The 22,849-nt window shown below is 44.5% G+C and overlaps 1 protein-coding gene across 10 annotated transcripts in view; it reads right to left on the reverse strand.

The window, feature by feature from the left end:
* The window catches only part of LOC139548170 (unconventional myosin-XVIIIa-like), a 184,765-nt gene that overhangs the window by 36,113 nt on the left and 125,803 nt on the right, over window positions 1-22,849 (reverse strand). For all 10 annotated transcript variants that reach the window (XM_071357637.1, XM_071357635.1, XM_071357634.1 and 7 more), the window contains 7 exons: window positions 15,849-15,977; window positions 5,163-5,306; window positions 4,756-4,845; window positions 4,360-4,479; window positions 3,750-3,861; window positions 1,912-2,039; window positions 189-343 (listed from right to left, as the gene is read on the reverse strand). In XM_071357637.1, coding sequence (XP_071213738.1) covers window positions 189-343; window positions 1,912-2,039; window positions 3,750-3,861; window positions 4,360-4,479; window positions 4,756-4,845; window positions 5,163-5,306; window positions 15,849-15,977 — 878 coding nt within the window. The remainder of the gene's footprint in view (window positions 1-188; window positions 344-1,911; window positions 2,040-3,749; window positions 3,862-4,359; window positions 4,480-4,755; window positions 4,846-5,162; window positions 5,307-15,848; window positions 15,978-22,849) is intronic.

A 22,849-nucleotide genomic window follows, 5' to 3' on the forward strand; every position in this document is an offset into this window, starting at 1 on the left:
TGTGATCCTTCCTTAACCCATAGGAAGTCCCACGCAGTTGACTACTTCAAAATGGTGAAAGTCCTCAATGGTGCTGCCCATGCTAAAACAGACTTTTGAGTACTATAGTCCTCTATCTATCTCTATGGTCTGTGTGCACATGTGTGTTTGACGCTCTACAGAGTGTGTGCGTTATGAACTGAACTCACTTCCTCTGTTTCTTCTCCAGGTCGTGGTTGCGGCTCTGCTGGCCCTCCAGATGTAGCTTGGTGTCCTGTAGCTCAGCCGTCAATCTCTGACACTTCTTCTTCAGCTGCTGGGCCGTACGCTGCACCTCCTCACTGTCTGCCTGGAGGTCACTTAGCTGGAGGAGGACGGAGGGAGAGAGAGAGAGAGATTGTAACATTTAAAATCTTTTTTCAAAATAAGCAGAGGCATGAAATAGGTCAAAGCGTCTGTTAGCTTCTGTCAAGCTGTCTGCCTGAGTGGCCGACCAGGTGAGACGCACAGAGAGAGAAAGAAAAGACTAGTTATTGCTTCACTGCTCCTTTTACGTCTCACTGAGTGAGCGCTCAGGGAGTGTAAAGCTTTATTTGACGTTTTATGAGAAAGCTCAGAGGAGTTGTCAAAAACAGAGAAAGGGGCTGAGAAAAAGACAGAGAAAGAAAAGCCAGACAGAGATCGACAAAGACAGAGACAGACAGATTCCTTTCCTCATTGCTGGGCAGGTGAGAGAAAAGGAGAGACAGAGAGAAAGACAGACCCACCGAGAGCAGTAGTCAACTACTTCTTGACAACTCAGGTAGGAATGAAGGATATGAGATAAGTATTTTAGCCTGTGTGTGTGTGTCCGACGCTCCCTTACCCTCCTATTCCAGCTGTCAGAAGTGTGTGTGTCCGACGCTCCCTTACCCTCCTATTCCAGCTGTCAGAAGTGTGTGTGTCCGACGCTCCCTTACCCTCCTATTCCAGCTGTCAGAAGTGTGTGTGTCCGACGCTCCCTTACCCTCCTATTCCAGCTGTCAGAAGTGTGTGTGTCCGACGCTCCCTTACCCTCCTATTCCAGCTGTCAGAAGTGTGTGTGTCCGACGCTCCCTTACCCTCCTATTCCAGCTGTCAGAAGTGTGTGTGTCCGACGCTCCCTTACCCTCCTCTCCAGCTGTCAGAAGTGTGTGTGTCCGACGCTGCCTTACCCTCCTCTCCAGCTGTCAGAAGTGTGTGTGTCCGACGCTGCCTTACCCTCCTCTCCAGCTGTCAGAAGTGTGTGTGTCCGACGCTGCCTTACCCTCCTCTCCAGCTGTCAGAAGTGTGTGTGTCCGACACTGCCTTACCCTCCTCTCCAGCTGTCAGAAGTGTGTGTGTCCGACACTGCCTTACCCTCCTCTCCAGCTGTCAGAAGTGTGTGTGTCAGACACTGGCTTACCCTCCTCTCCAGCTGTCAGAAGTGTGTGTGTCCGACACTGCCTTACCCTCCTCTCCAGCTGTCAGAAGTGTGTGTGTCTGACGCTCCCTTACCCTCCTATTCCAGCTGTCAGAAGTGTGTGTGTCCGACGCTGCCTTACCCTCCTCTTCCAGCTGTCAGAAGTGTGTGTGTCAGACACTGGCTTACCCTCCTCTCCAGCTGTCAGAAGTGTGTGTGTCTGACGCTGCCTTACCCTCCTCTCCAGCTGTCAGAAGTGTGTGTGTCTGACGCTGCCTTACCCTCCTCTCCAGCTGTCAGAAGTGTGTGTGTCAGACACTGGCTTACCCTCCTCTCCAGCTGTCAGAAGTGTGTGTGTCTGACGCTGCCTTACCCTCCTCTCCAGCTGTCAGAAGTGTGTGTGTCTGACGCTGCCTTACCCTCCTCTCCAGCTGTCAGAAGTGTGTGTGTCAGACACTGGCTTACCCTCCTATTCCAGCTGTCAGAAGTGTGTGTGTCAGACACTGGCTTACCCTCCTCTCCAGCTGTCGTTTGTTCTGCTGCTCCATCTCCAGCTTGTCATCAAACTCCTGCTGGAGCCTCTTCTTGGTGAACTCGATCTCTCTGATGGCCCTCTCATACTTCAGTCTCCACTCTCCCCCTAACAGACACAACATGATACAGCACAGTAAGCAGACAGGTCATGGACAGCACTACAAGAACCACACCAGTTCACAATTCAATCACAGGAGGTTGGTGGCCACCTTAATTGGGAAGGACGGGCTCGTGGTAATGGCTGGAGCAGAATGGTATCAAACACATGGTTTCCATCCACTCTGTTCCAGCCATTACTATGAGCCGTCCTCCCCTCAGCAGCCTCCACTGCATTCAATATGTCTTCAAATAGAACTAAGTTGAAATTGACTAGCTAGTTTGAAAGGAAGTCTGTTTGACCATGTAAGGGGTTTACATTAGTCAGGAGGTAATGTATCAAGCTGTATTGAAGCCATATTAGAATCGGTACAGTACTGTTATGGCCTGTACATGTACAGTATGTACTAAAGTATGCGGACACCCCTTCAAATGAGTGGATTCGGCTACTTCAGCCACACCCGTTGCTGAAAGGTGTATAAATTCGAGCACACAGCCATGCAATCTCCATAGACAAACATTGGCAGTAGAATGGCCCGTACTGAAGAGCTCATTGACTTTCACCGTGGCACCGTCATACAGTCACACAAGCTCACAGAATGTGACAGCTGAATGCTGAAGTGAGTAAAAATAGTCTGTCCTCGGTTGCAACACTCACTACCGAGTTCCAAACTGCCTCTGGAAGCAACGTCAGCACAATAACTGTTCGTTAGGAGCTTCATGAAATGGGTTTCCATGGCTGAGCAGCCGCACACAACCCTAAGATCACCATGTGCAATGCCAAGCGTTGGCTGGAGTTGTGTAAAGCTCGCCGCCATTGGACTATGTAGCAGTGGAAACGCGTTCTCTAGCGTGATGAATCATGCTTCACCATCTGGCAGTCCGACAAATGAATCTGGGTTTGGCGGATGCCAGGAATGCCAGCAATGTTCCAACATCTAGTGGCAAGCCTTCCCAGAAGAATGGAGGCTGTTATAGCAGCAAATGGGGGACCAACTCCATATTAATGTCCATGGTTTTGGAATGAGATGTTCGACGAGCAGGTGTCCACATATACTTTTGGTCATGTAGTGTCTCTTAAACAGGGTTGTCTATTCCACTTAAAATGTGGGGTGTTGAAACTTACAAACAAAACACTGAGACAAAATCTCAGTGCAGTCTAATATAATTTGAGTAATAATTTAATATCTCCTGTCTTCTATAATCCATTTCTACGCCATGTCTTACAAACCTTTTGTCTCTTCATTGATTTCAGGCAGTTACTTCAGTCTACAGGGTGGTCAGCTTGATTCCACCAACCAGAAACAGCCAACTTCCATCCTGATCTTGGGGTCTACCTTTGTGTGCTGGTTTTCATGGTGCTAAATTGTCACCATGGCAACAGTGTGTGTGGTTTGGTTTTTACTATCCTTGTGAGGACTCAGAAGTCCTCACAAGGATAGTACAACAAGGACAATTCAGACAAGTGGGGTCATTTTGCCAGTCCCCACAAGCAAAAAGGCTATTTTAGGCTTAGAGGTTAGGTTTAGGGTTACAATTAGGGTTAGAATTAAGGTTGGGTTAGGGGTTAGATTTAGGAGTTAGGTTTAGTTTTAGGGGTTTGGGGTTAAGGTTAGGTTAAGGGTTATGTTTAGAGTTAGGGAAAATAGGATTTTGAATGGAAATAAATGTTTTGGTCCCCACAAGGATAGTAAAACAGGCGTGTGTGTGTTCTGCTGACCTGTGTCGTCGTCGTCCATCTCTCCGTTGAGCTCGGAGGCTCTGAGGAGTCTGGTCTCCATCACCTCCATCTCCATAGAGTCCATAGACTTCTTCATCGAGTCAAACTTAGTCTGGGGAGAGAACCACAGGCCATGCATTAATACACAAACACATTATACCAAGACAGAGATAGAAATACTGACAGATAGGCCTCACATTGCACTTGCACATACACACACAAACGCTCATTGCTCTCACACACACACCTCCTCTAAATGACACAATCGCTCATTTCTAGATGCGAGGTAATTTGTACCCAGCCCAGCCCAGCCCAGCCCATCAGCATGTGCAATCTGAACAGTCAGTGGAAAAATCTATCCCAGCTAGTTGGAACACCCGGAAAAAAAACATTATGTCAAATGTCAAATAGAAAACTAAAGGCTGGGGAAGGCAGGGTCAACAATCTGATTACACCATTACGTTTCAGCCAACAGAACTGGCAAGGTCGTCATTGCAAATCAGAATCAGTTTTCCATTTACCTATCTGGTTCAAATAATGGGTTGAATTAAATAATTGTGTACATCCTACAACAGTTAAGGATGTCTAATTTCTCCTTGGCAGTGTTTACCTGCAGGTCCTTCATGTCTTTCTCCAGTCTCAGTCTCTCTGAGGTCTCAGACTCCAGCAGCTGAGAGGCCGACTCTCCTGTGTTCCTCTCGTCTGCCAGCTCCGACGACAGCTCTGTGATCTGGCATACACACAATCGCAATTAGCAAGAGGGTTACACATGCACCCGGTCTTATGCATATAGTGCAATACAGTTCAACTTCATGACATACTTACAACCTTCATCTGTTCATCCTTTATTTATACAGACAGAGCTGCTGGTACAATGTCTTCTTATATTAGTCTGCAGCGCAGTGTGTGTGTGTGTGTGTGTGTGTGTGTGTGTGTGTGTGTGTGTGTGTGTGTGTGTGTGTGTGTGTGTGTGTGTGTGTGTGTGTGTGTGTGTGTGTTTGTGTACCCGGCTCTCCAGGCGGTCACTGTTGAGTCTCAGCTCGTTCCTCTCCTTCTCCACCTTCTCCAGCCTCCCTTTCAGCTGCTGGATCTCCTCCTGGGAACAGATAGACAGAACGAGAGAGGGAGGGGGGAAGAGAAAAAACGTATTACAGTATTAGAGGGAGCTAAATCTGTAAAGTCTATAAAGCAGGGGGAGGGAATCAAATGCAGGGGTGTAATCATTACTCCAAACAGTGGCAAAATATTCAGTTTTGCAATGAAAACTAGCATTTCTATTGGACAGATTCAGTTAGGTCCATCCCTGTTTGCTGAACCTGCCCAATATAAACTCTAGTTTCCATCCCTGTTTGGAGTAATGACTACACCCCTGATCAACAGTAGATGGAGGGTGTGTACAGTTTGTGTACTCACGTCTTTGCCACGTATCTGCTCCTCTGTGAGCTGGACCTCTATAAGGGGGCGTACTGTGGTGAACACCTTCCACCAGGCCCAGCCCTTCACGCCCTTGTTCTTCTTGATGTTCTTCTGGATGCAGCGGATAGCCAGGTCCTGGATCTGAAACGCACGCAGAGGAGCAGAGGGTTCTTACAACGAAGGAACCTGCGTGGGTGTGGGTGTTTGTGTCTGCAGTTGTCTGCCAACATGTAGGATTCTTCAAGTTCTTTGACATATGTATCACAAATAAGTATCAAATATGTAACTTTTGATAAAGAAAATAAAAAATGCCATTGCTTAGGGTCATTGTCTACTTGCACGTTAACAGGCACTTGCATCAAGTGTGACAATGTGAGCGAGCTAGAATCAAGACAATCCAAAAGGTCTTCTGGGTTTAAGAGCTGAGACAGAGCTCTTCAGAGAATTCAAATCAAACATCAATACCACTTTGGCAGCCTGTTAAAAAGGCATTAGGAGGAGCTACATGCTCCCGCTACATGGGCATCTCCAATAAACCACCCATTATCTGGCAACCAAATTAGAACAGCACAATGCAACCGGCATCCAACGGGGTTGCCATGACAGAACACGAAACGTATTTGTCACGCCATGAGAGCACCTAAATACCGTTTAGCCATCCTGGCCAGTGACTGAACAGGCATGCAGGTTATGCCCCCTAATGTTTGTTTGTCATGCTTAGACCTAAACAAGTTTAACAAATCCTGTGTAGAGTCAATAAGGGGGTGGGGTCCCATTGAAAATGTCAGTGTTGATCTTTCTGTTACTCAGCCATACAGAGAGCTCATCTACACCACTAGAGGGATTTAGACAAAGATCTTACAGCCTTTGTTTAGAAAGAGGATCTGTCTGTGTCAAACAGGTATTGATGGTCTTAGAGAGACACAGGAACAGAATGTATTCCTTTCTCTTTGTCTCACTCTCCCTTTTTACTCGGCCTTCTGCCTCCCCTTTACAGAGTTCCTTTTGAGTGTCTGTGCAGCTACATGGCCTTTGCTGAGCACACAGGGCCATAGATGTAACGGATGCATGCACTGACACACACCTGTTCCCAGTCGGGGAGGAAGCTTAGTCTTAAGGCAACGATTTAATTAGACACACTATGGGCCGACTGGCTGACGGAGGAATCCCCCATGCTCTGCTTCGCCATGCCGCCGCTAGTTCATTCCACAAAATGTCAAAGAGAGAGCAGGCTGTGTGCTTCAAACGCCATGCCGGATCCCATCTATTCATCTATTCCCCCATGGTGAAGCACAGTTTCCGAGCAGCGTCACTCTTTCCCTTGCTCTTTTCTCTCACGCTTTCTCCGCCTCTTTCTCTCCCTCTCTTTCTCCCTCAAAGCGCTTTGAAAACAAAATCCCTGTGAGGGTTTGGCTCAGGCTGGGAGGACTTCAAGGTGTGGGGAGCCCCCCGGAGCAATCAAACAGAGAGAGAAACAAACTAATATATATTTTTTGGCAGAGGGGATGTCAGTGTTCAGATGAGGAAGTCAACACTTGCATGGTCATGTCTTGTGTCTGAGAAATATAGGCCAAAAGTTCAAGTGTAAGACCCTGTACTGCCTTGTAATCAAATGAGAGTCTGCATGCTTAGCTGTTCAATGCTGGAGAACATTTTCCTGTAAATATCAAACCAGCTTACCTCGATACAACACAAGCCTCAGATATTCATCAGTACCACTCTCCTCAACACACATTTTCCTCTTAAACATGCCTTGGCTTCTTAGCTGGAATGGTGCAAAGTCTTCATTGTGTGTATAAATAGATACTTAGTCATTGAGTTCAACTTTAAATAAAACAATATTCAACTTACTCTTTCTGTCTCAACTTCCTGAGAATCAGATGATCAAAATAAAACACATTGAACTAAACATTACTGTAACCAGTAAAAAATTTGGACACACCTACTCATTCAAGGGTTTTTCTTACATTTTTTCTATTTTCTATATTGTAGAATAATAGTGAAGACATCAAAACTATGAAATAGCACATATGGAATCTTTGCACACTCTTGGAATTCTCTCAACCAGCTTCACCTGGAATGCTTTTCCAACAGTCTTGAAGTAGTTTCCACATATTCTAAGCACTTGTTGGCTGCTTTTCCTTCACTCTGCGGTCCAACTCATCCCAAACCATCTCAATTGGGTTGAGATTGGGTGATAGCCCTTACACAACCTGGAGGTGTGGTGGGTCATTGTCCTGTTGAAAAACAAATGATAAGCGCAAACCAGATTGGATATCATATCGCTGCAGAATGCTGTGGTAGCCATGCTGGTTAAGTGTGCCTTGAATTCTAAATAAATCACAGACAGTGTCACCAGCAATGCACCCCCACACCATCACACCTCCTCCATGCTTCACAGTGGGAACCACACATGCGGAGATCATCCGTTCAACTACTCTGCGTCTCACAAAGACACGGCGGTTGGACCCAAAAATCTCAAATTTGGACTCATCAGACCAAAGGACAGATTTCCACTGGTCTAATGTTCATTGCTCGTGTTTCTTGGCCAAAGCAAGTCTCTTCTTATTGGTGTCCTTTAGTGGTGGTTTCTTTGTAGTAATTCGAACATGAAGGCTTGATTCACGCAGTCTCCTCTGAACAGTTGATGCTGAGATGTGTCTGATACTTGAACTCTGTGAAGCATTTATTTGGGCTGCAATCTGAGGTGTAGTTAACTCTAATGAACTTATCCTCTGCAGCAGAGGTTACTCTGGGTCTTCCTTTCTTGTGGCGGTCCTCATGAGACAGTTTTGTCATAGCGCTTGAGGGTTTCTGCGACTGCACAAGAAGAAACTTTCAAAGTTCTTGAAATGTTCCATATTGACTGACCTTTATGTCTTAAAGAAATGATGGACTGTCGTTTCTCTTTGCTTATTTGAGCTGTTCTTGCCATAATATGGACTTGGTCTTTTACCAAATAGGGCTATCTTCTGTATACAATCCCTACCTTGTCACAACGCAACTGATTGGCTCAAATGCATTAACTTCTTATGGCTGCAGGGGCAGTACTGAGTAGCTTGGATGAAAGGTGCACAGAGGTGCCCAGAGGAAACGGCCTGCTCCTCAGTCATAGTTGCTAATATTTGCATATTATTATTAGTATTGGATAGAAAACACACTGAACTGTTTGAATTATGTCTGTGAGTATAACAGAACTCATATAGGGTGCTAGATTTTCAACCAAGCTCTCATTGAAATTACAGCGTCATATTGATGAGTTTTCACTTCCTACGGCTTCCACTAGATGTCAACAGTCAATAGAACTTTGTCTGATCACTCTAATGTGAAGGGGGGCCGAAGGAGACAGGAATTAGTCACCACTGCCACGAGCTGACCATGCTTTGACCATGCTTTAACCATGCTTTGACCGCGTTCACGTGATAGGCATCTCCGTTCCATCGCTCAACTGAAGTCAATCTAATTCTTTGGTTGGAACGTTATTCAAGATGTATGTTAACAACATTCTAAAGATTGATTCAGTACATCATTTGACATGTTTCTACTGACTGTTATGGAACTTTTGGACATTTCGTCACGTTATAGTGGATGCGCTTTGTGACTTTGGAATTGTTTACCAAACGCGCTAACCAAAGTAGCTAATTGGACATAAATAACGGACATTATCGAACAAATCAAGCATTTATTGTGGACCTGGGATTCCTAGGACTGCATTCTGATGAAGTTCATCAAAGGTAAGGAAACATTTATCATGTATTTTCTGGTTTCTGTTGACCCCAACATGGCGGCTAATTTGGCTATTGTTCTGAGCTCCGTCTCAGATTATTGCATGATTTGCTTTTTCTGTAAAGTTTAAAAAAAATCTGACACAGCGGTTGCATTAAGGACAGGTATATCTATAATTTCATGTGTATAACTTGTATTATCATCTACATTTATGATCAGTATTTCTGTTGAAACGATGTGGCTATGCAAAATCACTTGATGTTTTTGGAACTAGTGAATGTAACGCGCCAATGTAAACTCAGATATTTTTATATAAATATCAACTTTATCAAACAAAACATGCATGTATTGTGTAACATGAAGTCCTATGAGTGTCATCTGATGAAGATAATCAAAGGTTAGTGATTCATTTTATCTCTATTTCTGCTTTTTCTGACTGCTATCTTTCGCTGGAAAAATGGCTATGCTTATTGTGGTTTGGTGGTGACCTAACATAATCGTTTGTAGTGCTTTCACTGAAAAGCATATTTGAAATCGGACACTTTGGTGGGATTAACAACAAGATTACCTTTAAAATGATATAAGACACATGTATGTTTGAGGAATTTTAATTATGAGATTTCTGTTGTTTGAATTTGGCGCCCTGCACTTTCACTGGCTGTTGTCATATCGATCCCGGTAGCGGGATTGCAGCCATAAGTTAAGAAGGAAAGAAATTCCACAAATTAACAAGGCACACCTGTTAATTGAAATGCATTCCAGGTGACTACCTCATGAAACTGGTTGAGAGAATGCCAAGAGTGCAAAGCTGTCATCAAGGGAAAGGGTGGCTACTTTGAAAAATCTCAAATATAAGTTTTGTTTAACACTTTTTTGGTTACTAAATGATTCCATGTGTTATTTCATAGTTTTGATGTCTTCACTATTATTCTACAAAGTAGAAAATAAAGAAAAACCCTTGTATGAGTAGGTGTGTCCAAACTTTTGACTGGTAATGTACCTTTTATAACTGCTAGAGGGTAGGGTCCTGTACTTTACCTTTCATAACTGCTAGAGGGTAGGGTCCTGTACTTTACCTTTCATAACTGCTAGAGGGTAGGGTCCTGTACTTTACCTTTCATAACTGCTAGAGGGTAGGGTCCTGTACTTTACCTTTCATAACTGCTAGAGGATAGGGTCCTGAACTTTACCTTTCATAACTGCTAGAGGGTAGGGTCCTGTACTTTACCTTTCATAACTGCTAGAGGGTAGGGTCCTGTATTTTACCTTTCATAACTGCTAGAGGGTAGGGTCCTGTACTTTACCTTTCATAACTGCTAGAGGGTAGGGTCCTGTACTTTACCTTTCAGAACTGCTAGAGGGTAGGGTCCTGTACTTTACCTTTCAGAACTGCTAGAGGGTAGGGTCCTGTACTTTACCTTTCATAACTGCTAGAGGGTAGGGTCCTGTACTTTACCTTTCATAACTGCTGGAGGGTGGGGTACTGTACTTTACCTTTCATAACTGCTAGAGGGTAGGGTCCTGAACTTTACCTTTCATAACTGCTGGAGGGTAGGGTCCTGTACTTTACCTTTCATAACTGCTGGAGGGTAGGGTCCTGTACTTTACCTTTCATAACTGCTGGAGGGTAGGGTCCTGTACTTTACCTTTCATAACTGCTGGAGGGTAGGGTCCTGTACTTTACCTTTCATAACTGCTAGAGGGTAGGGTCCTGTACTTTACCTTTCATAACTGCTGGAGGGTAGAGTACTGTACTTTACCTTTCATAACTGCTGGAGGGTAGGGTCCTGTACTTTACCTTTCAGAACTGCTGGAGGGTGGGGTACTGTACTTTACCTTTCAGAACTGCTGGAGGGTGGGGTACTGTACTTTACCTTTCATAACTGCTGGAGGGTGGGGTACTGTACTTTACCTTTCAGAACTGCTGGAGGGTGGGGTACTGTACTTTACCTTTCAGAACTGCTGGAGGGTGGGGTACTGTACTGTACACAGAAACACATTGTAAAGCAGAGCTTTGGCTCACAAAAGCCTTCTGATAGGTGTTCTAGAGCCAATAAGTTGTGATATTGCCCCCTGGGCCTCGCAGTAGGGGGGTCTTCACGGATCCACCTGTACCCGAATACCTGAGAATACCCGAGACCCAATCCGGGACCGTAGCAGGTCTGGATCCAGAATTCTAAATAATGTAAAGCGTCTGGGTCAGATCTGACATGATTGTCAGCGGTCTCGGACTTGTCCAGAAGGGCCCGTACAGATCTGAATGTGACTGCTGCAGCAGAGAGAGACTTCTTTCCTTTATCCTGCTGCTCTTGCTTATCATGACAGTGGAGCGTGGCGCGTGTAGCTTGTTGTTGGCCAATCATAAGTCACCAAAGCGGCAATAGGCTACAGTCATAGAGCCTCCGCGTAGCAAAAGTTAGAAGATATCTAATCAATGAAAGATGAAATTAAAATGACGGAATTAAAAGTTAAATAAGAAGGATGGGCTACAACGACCAAGAGCTAACAGGTAGACTGCTACCTAATATTCAGGTAGACTGCTACCTAATAGGTAGACTGCTACCTAATATAGTTGTTATTATTTGTAACTGTAGGATGAGAAAGCACATGTACTGCAGCCTCAATTAGCATAGCTAGCTTAACTTGCTTCTCCCGGTTTGATGTAGTCAATACAGGTACTACGTAATCATATTTGATGATAAATAACCTAGCTATGGCAGCTATTGGTCTACTGTAGTGCGAGTCGGCTTGGTTGGTTGCAGTCTCTCTTTCCCTCCCTCCTCCCCGCCTGCTAGAGCGGCTACTCTCTTTCCCCTCCTCTCGCATTTGATCAGCTCCGGTTAATAAAGTAGCTTAAATAAAGGGCTTTTATGCTGCTTCCCTCACTCGGATCCAGACCAGGTCTATATGGAACGGGTCACTTTGTCCTCGGGTCTGTCCGGAAGGGGTCTCTATATTTAAAACAAATATATTTAAGCATATCGGGTCAGGGTGTGAAAGCCCCAGGTCCATTTCGGAACAGGTCCAACTTTTTGAACCCATGAAGACCTCTACCTCCCAGCATTACACAACACTCTCCAGTCCAGACTGACCCTCAGCCAGTCACACTATGAGGAATGACAGTCACTCATAATGGAGACGTTTACAACTACAACTAAACACGTCTCCAACAATGCAAACTATCAATATCCTAATCCTAAATCAAAACAAACAATCAAGGTAAACAACTTACAAAGAGAAGCAGCAATCAAATGAAACAGGCAGTACTCCTTCACAGGAGGCAGAGCAATGAAGATAAGCCCACTGTCCTTGAAAAGCAATTTACAGACAGCAACCTTGAGCCCAAGAACTCCCAGAGATGGGGACGGCAGGGAAGACACAGTGGTCGAATCCCAATCTCTCCAAACACACATGGACAATCCAAGACTCACATGTAGGCTACTGCCACACACGAACACATTGCATACTCATACACAGGTCTATGTTAGTTCACACATGCTAACCACTGTCTCTCCCTCACACACTCAGACAAACACAGAGACAACACACACAGACAAGCACACATGTGCGCACACACACACACACACACACACACACACACACACACACACACACACACACACACACACACACACACACACACACACACACACACACACACACACACACACACACACACACACACACACACACACACGACAGGACAGGACAGTACAACACACAGAGCTGAACAGATCCCCACCAGTGGATCCAGTCACTCAGTGGAGGGTGTTATATTCCTGGTCGTCTTGATCACTCTGGTGTGGTGGCGCATGCAGGGTGGACTGTTGTCATCCGCCAAACACACACACACACATACCCACACAGCCCTGCCCCTGCCTCTCTCCAGTCCCAGACCTTCCCCTCATGACTGGAGCAGGGATTATGACAGGCATCTACAATAATAATCACACCCTGTAGAAAGACCAGTCTCACTGTTTATCCCCTCCAGTTGCCCCCACCACTCCACTGTGCCATTGAACAAAGCTGAATAAAATATTTATATTTTCTCCAAACGATGAGGGAGTGAGCACATGCGGCTAATCTGTATTTAGCCGTTAATAAAGAAATAGGTATTCCTATATGCTTAATGTAGAGTTATTAATGTAACTTTAGTTGTTCTACAAACGTTGGGCTATATGTTTGATGTTTGATTTTTAATACATTGTAAGGCTGCATGATACGACTAATGATGATTTGAAAAAAGTTGCTTGAAAGGCATGAGCTCTGCTTTGGGTTTTTTGCGCAGGCTGTACTCACTCCAATAGTCTCTCATTCACAATTAGACAAGCACTTGATAATGCCTCAAATTTCACTACGCCATCCCCTTTGTGGCCGTAATGCACCCTAAAACAATCCATGCCTTTTGCGGCCCAGAGTGCTGCGTTGTGCCCTTCTCTCTGAGTGTGCTGCGCAATCCGAAGTGCCTCTCACTCACATGGCTCTCCGTCACATGATCGGATCTTTCTGACAGGCTACAAGTTAAGACAGACACATCGGGGATGCAACTGCGGACGTCCTTATACAATTCCGAGGTGCATATATAAGATATTCTTCCGTCAGCCAACAAGATGAGTAGGCCGAAAGAACAGCAAAAGCACTAGCTTATGTCCATCTACTATCCACCACAGCCCGAAAGTCAACCTATTCTATTCTGTGTAATAAATAAATATACCAAACAGTCTGGGACAGTTGTGGGATGCGATAGATCCCAAATTAATACAAACCTTTTATATGCAATGTGGCTGACGCAACAGATCAGAATGTTTAGCTTAAAATGTTTATTAACTATTAGGCTATTTCTTCACATTATAAGCGCAGCAATGCATACATGGTAGTAGCCTATAAGCTCAAATATTCCATTAGCGGAAAACACTATTATCAAAAGTGACCGGAAACGCAATTATGCATGTAATGCTTTTGTTATAATGGTGCATTTTTATTGTGAAAATTATCTTCCCCAAACGTGAAACGCTTGCTGGACTTTCTTGGGCGCCCTGAAGCCTTCATCACAACAATTGAACCGCTCTCCTTGAAGTTCTTGATCCGATAAATGGTTGATTTAGGTGCAATCTTACTGGCAGCAATACCCTTGCCTGTGAAGCCCTTTTTGTGCAAAGCAATGATGGCGGCACGTGTTTCCTTGCAGGTAACCATGTTTGACAGAGGAAGAACAATGATTCCAAGCACCACCCTCCTTTTGAAGCTTCCAGTCTGTTATTCGAACTCAATCAGCATGACAGAGTGATCTCCAGCCTTGTCCTCGTCAACACTCACACCTGTGTTAACGACAGAATCACTGACATGTCAGCTGGTCCTTTTGTGGCAGGGCTGAAATGCAGTGGAAATATTTTTGGGGGATTCAGTTAATTTGCATGGCAAAGAGGGACTTTGCAATTAATTGCAATTCATCTGATCACTCTTCATAACATTCTGGAGTATATGCAAATTGCCATCATACAAACTGAGGCAGCAGACTTTGTGAAAATTCATATTTGTGTCATTCTCAAAACTTTTGGTCACGACTGTACATGCCAGTTTGGCTCTACACCCCTTGTAAATGTTTAGTTTTTGGGCCACTTTAGTTGTGATACAAACCTTATTAAAACATATAGGCCTATGGGCTAGGCTACATGAGGTGTGCGACTATGATTCGAACAAGTCAACAAAAAAGGCATTGTTTCTTATGCTGGGTATCATTCACAAGTGATAATATATCATTCACAAGTGATCGGCTAATACTGTCACCCATCAGACTATTCTTGATTTAATCTTGTCTTTACAAATACTAAATAATATACGTATGTGTGACATTTGTTTTGATTTAGAATGGACCATTATCATGCACCTGTATCAAAACAGGGGCAGCAGGAAGAAATACATGTCATCTATGCACTTAAATAGGGAATGGAGAACGCTTTTCCCCGTGGTTTATTTTCATACCTGCCAGGTAGGCTATACTCCTGCTGTAAATATTAGGAAAGTTGAGAAATAAATATAGTAGGCCTAGCCTATAGAAAGCTGATGGGATCCTCCTCTTTTTATTAGCGGCCATCACTCTGTTTTCTCCCGCAATTGCGTAGCCTATAGAAATGTTGCGCAACATGAGCTCATGGGCTCTCATGAAGTGTTTGATTACATTTTCAAAAACATTTGCATTGATGTCAGAGTGATTAGAGGGACAATAGAGTGCTAAGTACCAGGCAGTTAGCAAGTTTGGTAGGTTACTAATGACCATCAGCAGCATCAGAGCTTGGAGAAGCCTAATTACCGTGACTAAATGGTCATGTGAAATTTGACTGCCTTCATGACTCGGTAATAAGGTCATCGTAACAGCCCTAGTTATGTCCTATTATTTGTCAGTCCTTTTCTTTTTGACCCTCATCACCCCTACGTGGAACAAAGGTCAGTTTTCAGGCGCAGCTGTTTAAGGCACTGCATTTCAGTGCTAGAGGCGTCACTACAGACCCTGGTTCGATCCCGGGCTGTAACACAACCGGCCGTGATCGGGAGTCCCATAGGGCGGCACACAATTGGCCCAGAGTCGTCCAGGTTAGGGGAGGGTTTGGCCAGGGTAGATTCAGGGGATGTGGGGGAGTGTGTGTGTTTGTTCTGGTGTGGTAATCGATACAGGTGTGATTCGGGGGATGTGGGGGAGTGTGTGTGTTTGTTCTGGTGTGGTGATTGAGGGGATGTGGGGGTCCCAGAGGAGCAGGAAGATACACAGCTGTTCAGTGTCAACGACAAGCATCGGCTTTGAGTGTAGGCATTAGCTACCTGCACTGTGTGACGTGGTCAAGCGGCAAGAAACAGTCAGTTTTACTGATCTATAGTCAGTTTTGCTCCTTTTGTCATCTAATCTGAGCTGGGCTTTGGGTTGGTAAGGACTACTTGTCCGGGTTGAGAGTGCTCACTCACCTTCCTCTTCTTGAAGGCCTGTCTGGCCAGATATCCTCTGCAGGCAGCCTGGAACATGGTGATGTTGCGTCTGGTCTGGACGTCCCTCTGCTCCTCCAGTTTGGCCAGGGTCCCAGCTCTGAAGAACACCTGGAGAGAGATAGACAGTTAGATGCTGATTAATCAGGGCACTAATGCTCGGACATGGAGCATGTGTGTGTGTGCAAGGTTGCACAATACTATGGAATAGAAGTACAGTAAACATAAAACTTTTGTGGCTTACAAATGAAATGAAATGAAAAATTAAATTAATTTGTTTTTACATGATTCAAAGTTGCTGAGTTGGAATACGCCTAAAAATCTGCAACCATACATCGGGGTTTCAGGGATTGCATATCAACTACATCACGTCCTGCGTTTACTTTGCATTTCAATGGCGTTAACAGTGCGGGCGTTTAATTGAGTTGGATTACCTCAATCACTTTAGTCATTTCCATTCTCTGATCTGCTCTGGGAGATTGGATGGGGAGCTGCTGGTGGACTTCCCTACAGTTGCTCAGGCCAGAGCTGAGAGCTCATGAAACTCTTTGAATGCTGCCTAATTGCATTAGCATGCTAATAGTGTTAGCGGGAGAGCTATGCTTAACTTCACAAAATCCTCATTAAAATCCCTTGTGTTAGCAACACATGCGGCTGCCACGGATACAGAAAGTAAACTAACAAAGACAGGACGTTTCTGGGGAAACTCTAAAACGACAGGGAGAGTTTATGGTGAAACTTCTCTTGGATTTAGCCATCATCTCCAGTTAGTCAGAGGCACTGTGTTTTCTTCAACTCGAAAAAAAACTATTGGGATGGTTAGTCCACAGAGTGTTTTGTTCAGATTTCATCAAGCGGCTCCTGAAAATAAGAGCTGTGGTGGTGTTATGCAGCAATTTCATCATGATGCATCAGGATTGATCTAACACAGTACTCCAGGGCCCTTAACCACCTATTATCCTCTATCAGAGGCACAGGATGAGACAAAACACTACCCTGCACAGACAATCAAAGCTCAGAGCTCTCAGGGAAGTGTGTGTAAAGCCAAGCAAATATCACATGAAGAGAGTGGGCTGGTCACGGTAAAAACACACAGCACCAACACACCCACACTTCTCTGCCGTAGGGCAACGCGTGCAACTGCATAGGGATGTCTTTACCTCCAGAGAATAGCACATCGGATTGAGTTTGATACCTCTATTGTCAGTCGTAGAGGACTTATCATACACTGTACGGGCATTCTGTTAACATACACTGTACGGGCGGCAGGTAGCCTAGTGGTTAGAGTGTTGTGCCAGTAACTGGAAGGTTGCTGGATCGAATCCCTGAGCTGACAGGGTAAAAATCTGTCGTTCTGCACCTAAGCAAGGCAGTTTACCCACTGTTCCCCGGGCGCCGAAAAAGTGGATGTCGATTAAGGGAGCCACCCGCACCCCTCTGATTCAGAGAGGTTGGGTTAAATGTGGAAGACACATTTCGGTTGAATGCATTCAGTTGTACAACTGACTAGTTATCCCCTTTTCCCTATTCCGATGCGGTAGATTGAGTAGAACACAGACACACTATCACATCACGACGAGTAGCTGAGAGAATACTCTCCAGCCTGTGACTTTCCCGCCCACCATCACGACCCGCTAGTGATGCAATCGCTGAGAAACGCCAATGTGATGTGTGATGTGTAAAGGCCCAGTCACACAGGCCTTCCCCCCTAGCAGGATGACCTTCTGCATAGCAATGACTGTCAGCGTGGGCGAAGGAACATGGGGAACATATTGGACCTCTTTGTCTCTGAATGCAACTCTAAAGGTTGGCTGAGGTCACTTGGGGCTTGTTGTTTTGTCAGTCGTCCATTTTTCTCAGCATGACGAGAGATGGGAAGGAACGCGCGCGCGCGTGTACACACACACACACACACACACACACACACACACACACACACACACACACACACACACACACACACACACACACACACACACACACACACACACACACACACACTGCCAATGTCAAACTTCCCTAAACACCCTTTTCCTACTGTTTACTTCAGAACAATACTTCTCACAGTCCTCTATTCTGGAGACATTCAGAAAAAGCCTCCTATGCTAATTAGCAATTTATCAGCCTGTCTTTTCCTTTGGATTTTCTCTTTTGCATCTGAAAAGTTTGACTCTCACTGTGCTGATTGGTGTTTGTGGAGGGTTATCGGCGTGCCACGACAAAGCTCCACAAACAAAGAGCGCTATCGCATGCCAAAATCAATGGCTACAGGGAGCAACGGGAGGGAATTGGGGGGTAATTGTCTCCCAGTGTCGCCAACCGCCAACTAACAGACAAAGGCTGCCAGCCCAGGGACCCAGCCAGGAACCAGTGCCACAGCAGAGGACCCATGATTCCAGAGAGAAGGGCATACTGGGTAAACAGCTGGTACACCAGGCAGTGGTGTAAAGTACTTCAGTATATAAATAAATTAATTTAAGTACTCGTTTTTTGGGGTATCTGTACTTTACTATTTATATTTTTGACAACTTTTACTCCACTACTGTACATTCGTAAATAAAATAATGTACTGTTTACTGCTTACATTTTTCCTGACACCCAAAAGTACTCGTTACATTATGAATGCTTAGCAGGACAGGAAAATGGTCTAATTTACACACTTGTCACGTGTGTTCCCTCTCTGGCCTCAAGGTCACCAGGCTGCTCGTTATGGCGCACACCTGTCATCATCATTACGCGCACCTGCCTGTCAGACTCACCTGGACTCCATCACTTCCCTGATTACCTTCCCTATATACAGTGGCTTGCGAAAGTATTCACCCCCTTGGCATTTTTCCTATTTTGTTGCCTTACAACCTGGAATTTAAATATTTGGGGGGGGTTGTATCATTTGATTTACACAACATGCCTACTGTACCACTTTGAAGATGCAAAATATGTTTTATTTTGAAACAAACAAGAAAAAACACAAAGAAACTGAAAACTAGAGCGTACATAACTATTCACGCCCCCAAAGTAAAAACTTTGTAGAGCCACCTTTTGCAGCAATTACAGCTGCAAGTCTCGTGAGGTACAGTGGGGAGAACAAGTATTTGATACACTGCCGATTTGGCAGGTTTTCCTACTTACAAAGCATTTAGAGGTCTGTAATTTTTATGATAGGTACACTTCAACTGTGAGAGACGGAATCTAAAACAAAAATCCAGAAAATCACATTGTATGATTTTTAAGTAATTAATTTGCATTTTATTGCATGACATAAGTATTTGATACATCAGAAAAGCAGAACTTAATATTTGGTACAGAAACCTTTGTTTGCAATTACAGAGATCATATGTTTCCTGTAGTTCTTGACCAGGTTTTCACACACTGCAGCAGGGATTTTGGCCCACTCCTTCATACAGACCTTCTCCAGATCCTTCAGGTTTCGGGGCTGTCGCTGGGCATTACGGACTTTCAGCTCCCTTCAAATATTTTCTATTGGGTTCAGGTCTGGAGACTGGCTAGGCCACTCCAGGACCTTGAGATGCTTCTTAAGGAGCCACTCCTTAGTTGCCCTGGCTGTGTGTTTCGGGTCGTTGTCATGCTGGAAGACCCAGCCACGACCCATCTTCAATGCTCTTACTGAGGGAAGGAGGTTGTTGGCCAAGATCTCGCGATACATGGCCCCATCCATCCTCCCCTCAATACGGTGCAGTCGTCCTGTCCCCTTTGCAGAAAAGCATCCCCAAAGAATGATGTTTCCACCTCCATGCTTCACGGTTGGGATGGTGTTCTTGGGGTTGTACTCATCCTTCTTCTTCCTCCAAACACGGCGAGTGGAGTTTAGACCAAAAAGCTCTATTTTTGTCTCATCAGACCACATGACCTTCTCCCATTCCTCCTCTGGATCATCCAGATGGTCATTGGCAAACTTCAGACGGGCCTGGACATGCGCTGGCTTGAGCAGGGGGACCTTGCGTGCGCTGCAGGATTTTAATCCATGACGGAGTAGTGTGTTACTAATGGTTTTCTTTGAGACTGTGGTCCCAGCTCTCTTCAGGTCATTGACCAGGCCCTGCCGTGTAGTTCTGGGCTGATCCCTCACATTCCTCATGATCATTGATGCCCCACGAGGTGAGATCTTGCATGGAGCCCCAGACCGACGGTGATTGACCGTCATCTTGAACTTCTTCCATTTTCTAATAATTGCGCCAACAGTTGTTGCCTTCTTACCAAGCTGCTTGCCTATTGTCCTGTAGCCCATCCCAGCCTTGTGCAGGTCTACAATTTTATCTCTGATGTCCTTACACAGCTCTCTGGTCTTGGCCATGGAGAGGTTGGAGTCTGTTTGATTGAGTGTGTGGACAGGTGTCTTTTATACAGGTAACGAGTTCAAACAGGTGCAGTTAATACAGGTAATGAGTGGAGAACAGGAGGGCTTCTTAAAGAAAAACTAACAGGTCTGTGAGAGCCAGAATTCTTACTGGTTGGTAGGTGATCAAATACTTATGTCATGCAATAAAATGCTAATTAATTACTTTAAAATCATACAATGTGATTTTCTGGATTTTTGTTTTAGATTCCGTCTCTCACAGTTGAAGTGTACCTATGATAAAAATTACAGACCTCTACATGCTTTGTAAGTAGGAAAACCTGCAAAATCGGCAGTGTATCAAATACTTGTTCTCCCCACTGTATGTCTCTATTAGCTTGACACAGCCACTGGGATTTTTGCCCATTCTTCAATTGAAAACTGCTCCAGCTCCTTCAAGTTGGAAGGGTTCTGCTGGTGTACAGCAATCTTTAAGTCATACCACAGATTCTCAATTGGATTGAGGTCTGGGCTTTGACTAGGCCATTCCAAGACATTTAAATGTTTCCCCTTAAACCACTAAAGTGTTGCTTTAGCAGTATGCTTAGGGTCATTGTCCTGCTGGAAGGCAAATCTCCGTCCCAGTCTCAAATCGCTGAAACAGGTTTCCCTCAAGAATTTCCCTGTATTTAGCGCCATCCATCATTCCTTCAAATCTGACCAGTTTCCCAGTCCCTGCTGATGAAAAACATCCCCACAGCATGATGCTGCCACCACCATGGATGGTGTTCTCGGGGTGATGCGAGGTGTTGGGTTTGCGCCAGACATAGCATTTTCCTTGATGGCCAAAAAGCTACATTTTAGTCTCATCGGACCAGAGCATCTTCTTCCATGTATTTAGGGAGTCTCCCACATGCCTTTTGGCGAACACCAAATGGGTTTGCTTATTTTTTTTCTTTAAGCAATGGCTTTTTTCTAGCCACTTCAATAAAGTCCAGCTCGGTGGAGTGTATGGCTTAAAGTGATCCTATGGACAGATACTCCAATCTCCACTGTGGAGCTTTGCAGCTCCTTCAGTGTTATGTTTGGTCTCTTTGTTGCCTCTCTGATTAATGCCCTCCTTGCCTGGTCCTTGAGTTTTGGTGGGCAGCCCTCTGTAATAATGGATTTAATGGTGCTCCGTGGGATGTTCAAAGTTTCTGATATTTTTTTATAACCCAACCCTGATCTGTACTTCTCCTCAACTTTGTCCCTGACCTGTTTTGAGAGCTCCTTGGTCTTCATGGTGCCGCTTGCTTGGTGGTGCCTCTTGCTTAGTGGTGCTGCACTCTGGGGCCTTTCAGAACAGGTGTATATGTACTGAGATCATGTGACACTTAGATTGGACACAGGTGGACTTTATTTAACGAATTATGTGACTTCTGAAGGTAATTGGTTGCACCAGATCTTATTTAGGGGCTTCATAGCAAAGGGGTGAATACATATGCACGCACCACTTTTCGGTTTTTAAAATTTTTCATTTTTTTTTTAAACAAGTAATTTTTTAGATTTTTTCACCAATTTGGACTATTTTGTGTATGTCCATTACATGAAACCCATATAAAAATCTACTTAAATTACAGGTTGTAATGCAATAAAATAGGAAAAATGCCAAGGGGGATGAATACTTTTGCAAGGCACTATATGTCACTCCCTTTGGTTCCTTCCCCAGGCGTTATTGATTCTGTTTCTGTGTCATGTCTGTGCGTTGTTTGTGTTTTCTTGTTTTGTATTATGTTACGTTTATTTATTAAAACACTCACTTCCTGAACTCGCTACCCAACTCTCAGAGCACTCGTTACAGCACCTATCAAGAGAACATCCCTGGTCATCCCTACTGCCTCTGATCCGGCAGACTCACTAAACACAAATGCTTAGTTTGTAAATTGTGTCTGTCTTGATCTGTGCCCCTGGCTATCTGTAAATTTAAAAAACAAGAAAATCGTGTGGTCTGGTTTGCTTAATATAAGACATTTTAAAATGATTTATACATTTGATACTTAAGTACATTTAAAACCAAATACTTTTTGACTTTTACTCAAGTAGTATTTTACTGGGTGACTTTCACTGTTACTTGAGTCATTTTCTTTTAAGGTATCTTTACTTTTACTCAAGTATGAAAATTGGGTACTTTTTCTATCACTGCTCCCAGGCAGAGACAGAACACCTAGGGCCTGATTTAGACTGTACTAAACCTTCACACTTATTGTCAGTGTCACTTGTCATAACACTTTTCCGAAGCATTTATTAATGGTTTATACACTGCTCAAAAAAATAAAGGGAACACTTAAACAACACAATGTAACTCCAAGTCAATCACACTTCTGTGAAATCAAACTGTCCACTTAGGAAGCAACACTGGTTGACAATAAATTTCACATGCTGTTGTGCAAATGGAATAGACAACAGGTGGAAATTATAGGCAATTAGCAAGACACCCCCAATAAAGGAGTGGTTCTGCAGGTGGTGACCACAGACCACTTCTCAGTTCCTATGCTTCCTGGCTGATGTTTTGGTCACTTTTGAATGCTGGCGGTGCTTTCACTCTAGTGGTAGCATGAGACGGAGTCTACAACCCACACAAGTGCCTCAGGTAGTGCAGCTCATCCAGGATGGCAATCAATGCGAGCTGTGGCAAGAAGGTTTGCTG

This window comes from Salvelinus alpinus, chromosome 21, assembly GCF_045679555.1.
Source record: "Salvelinus alpinus chromosome 21, SLU_Salpinus.1, whole genome shotgun sequence".
NCBI classification, from domain to species: Eukaryota; Metazoa; Chordata; class Actinopteri; order Salmoniformes; family Salmonidae; genus Salvelinus; species Salvelinus alpinus.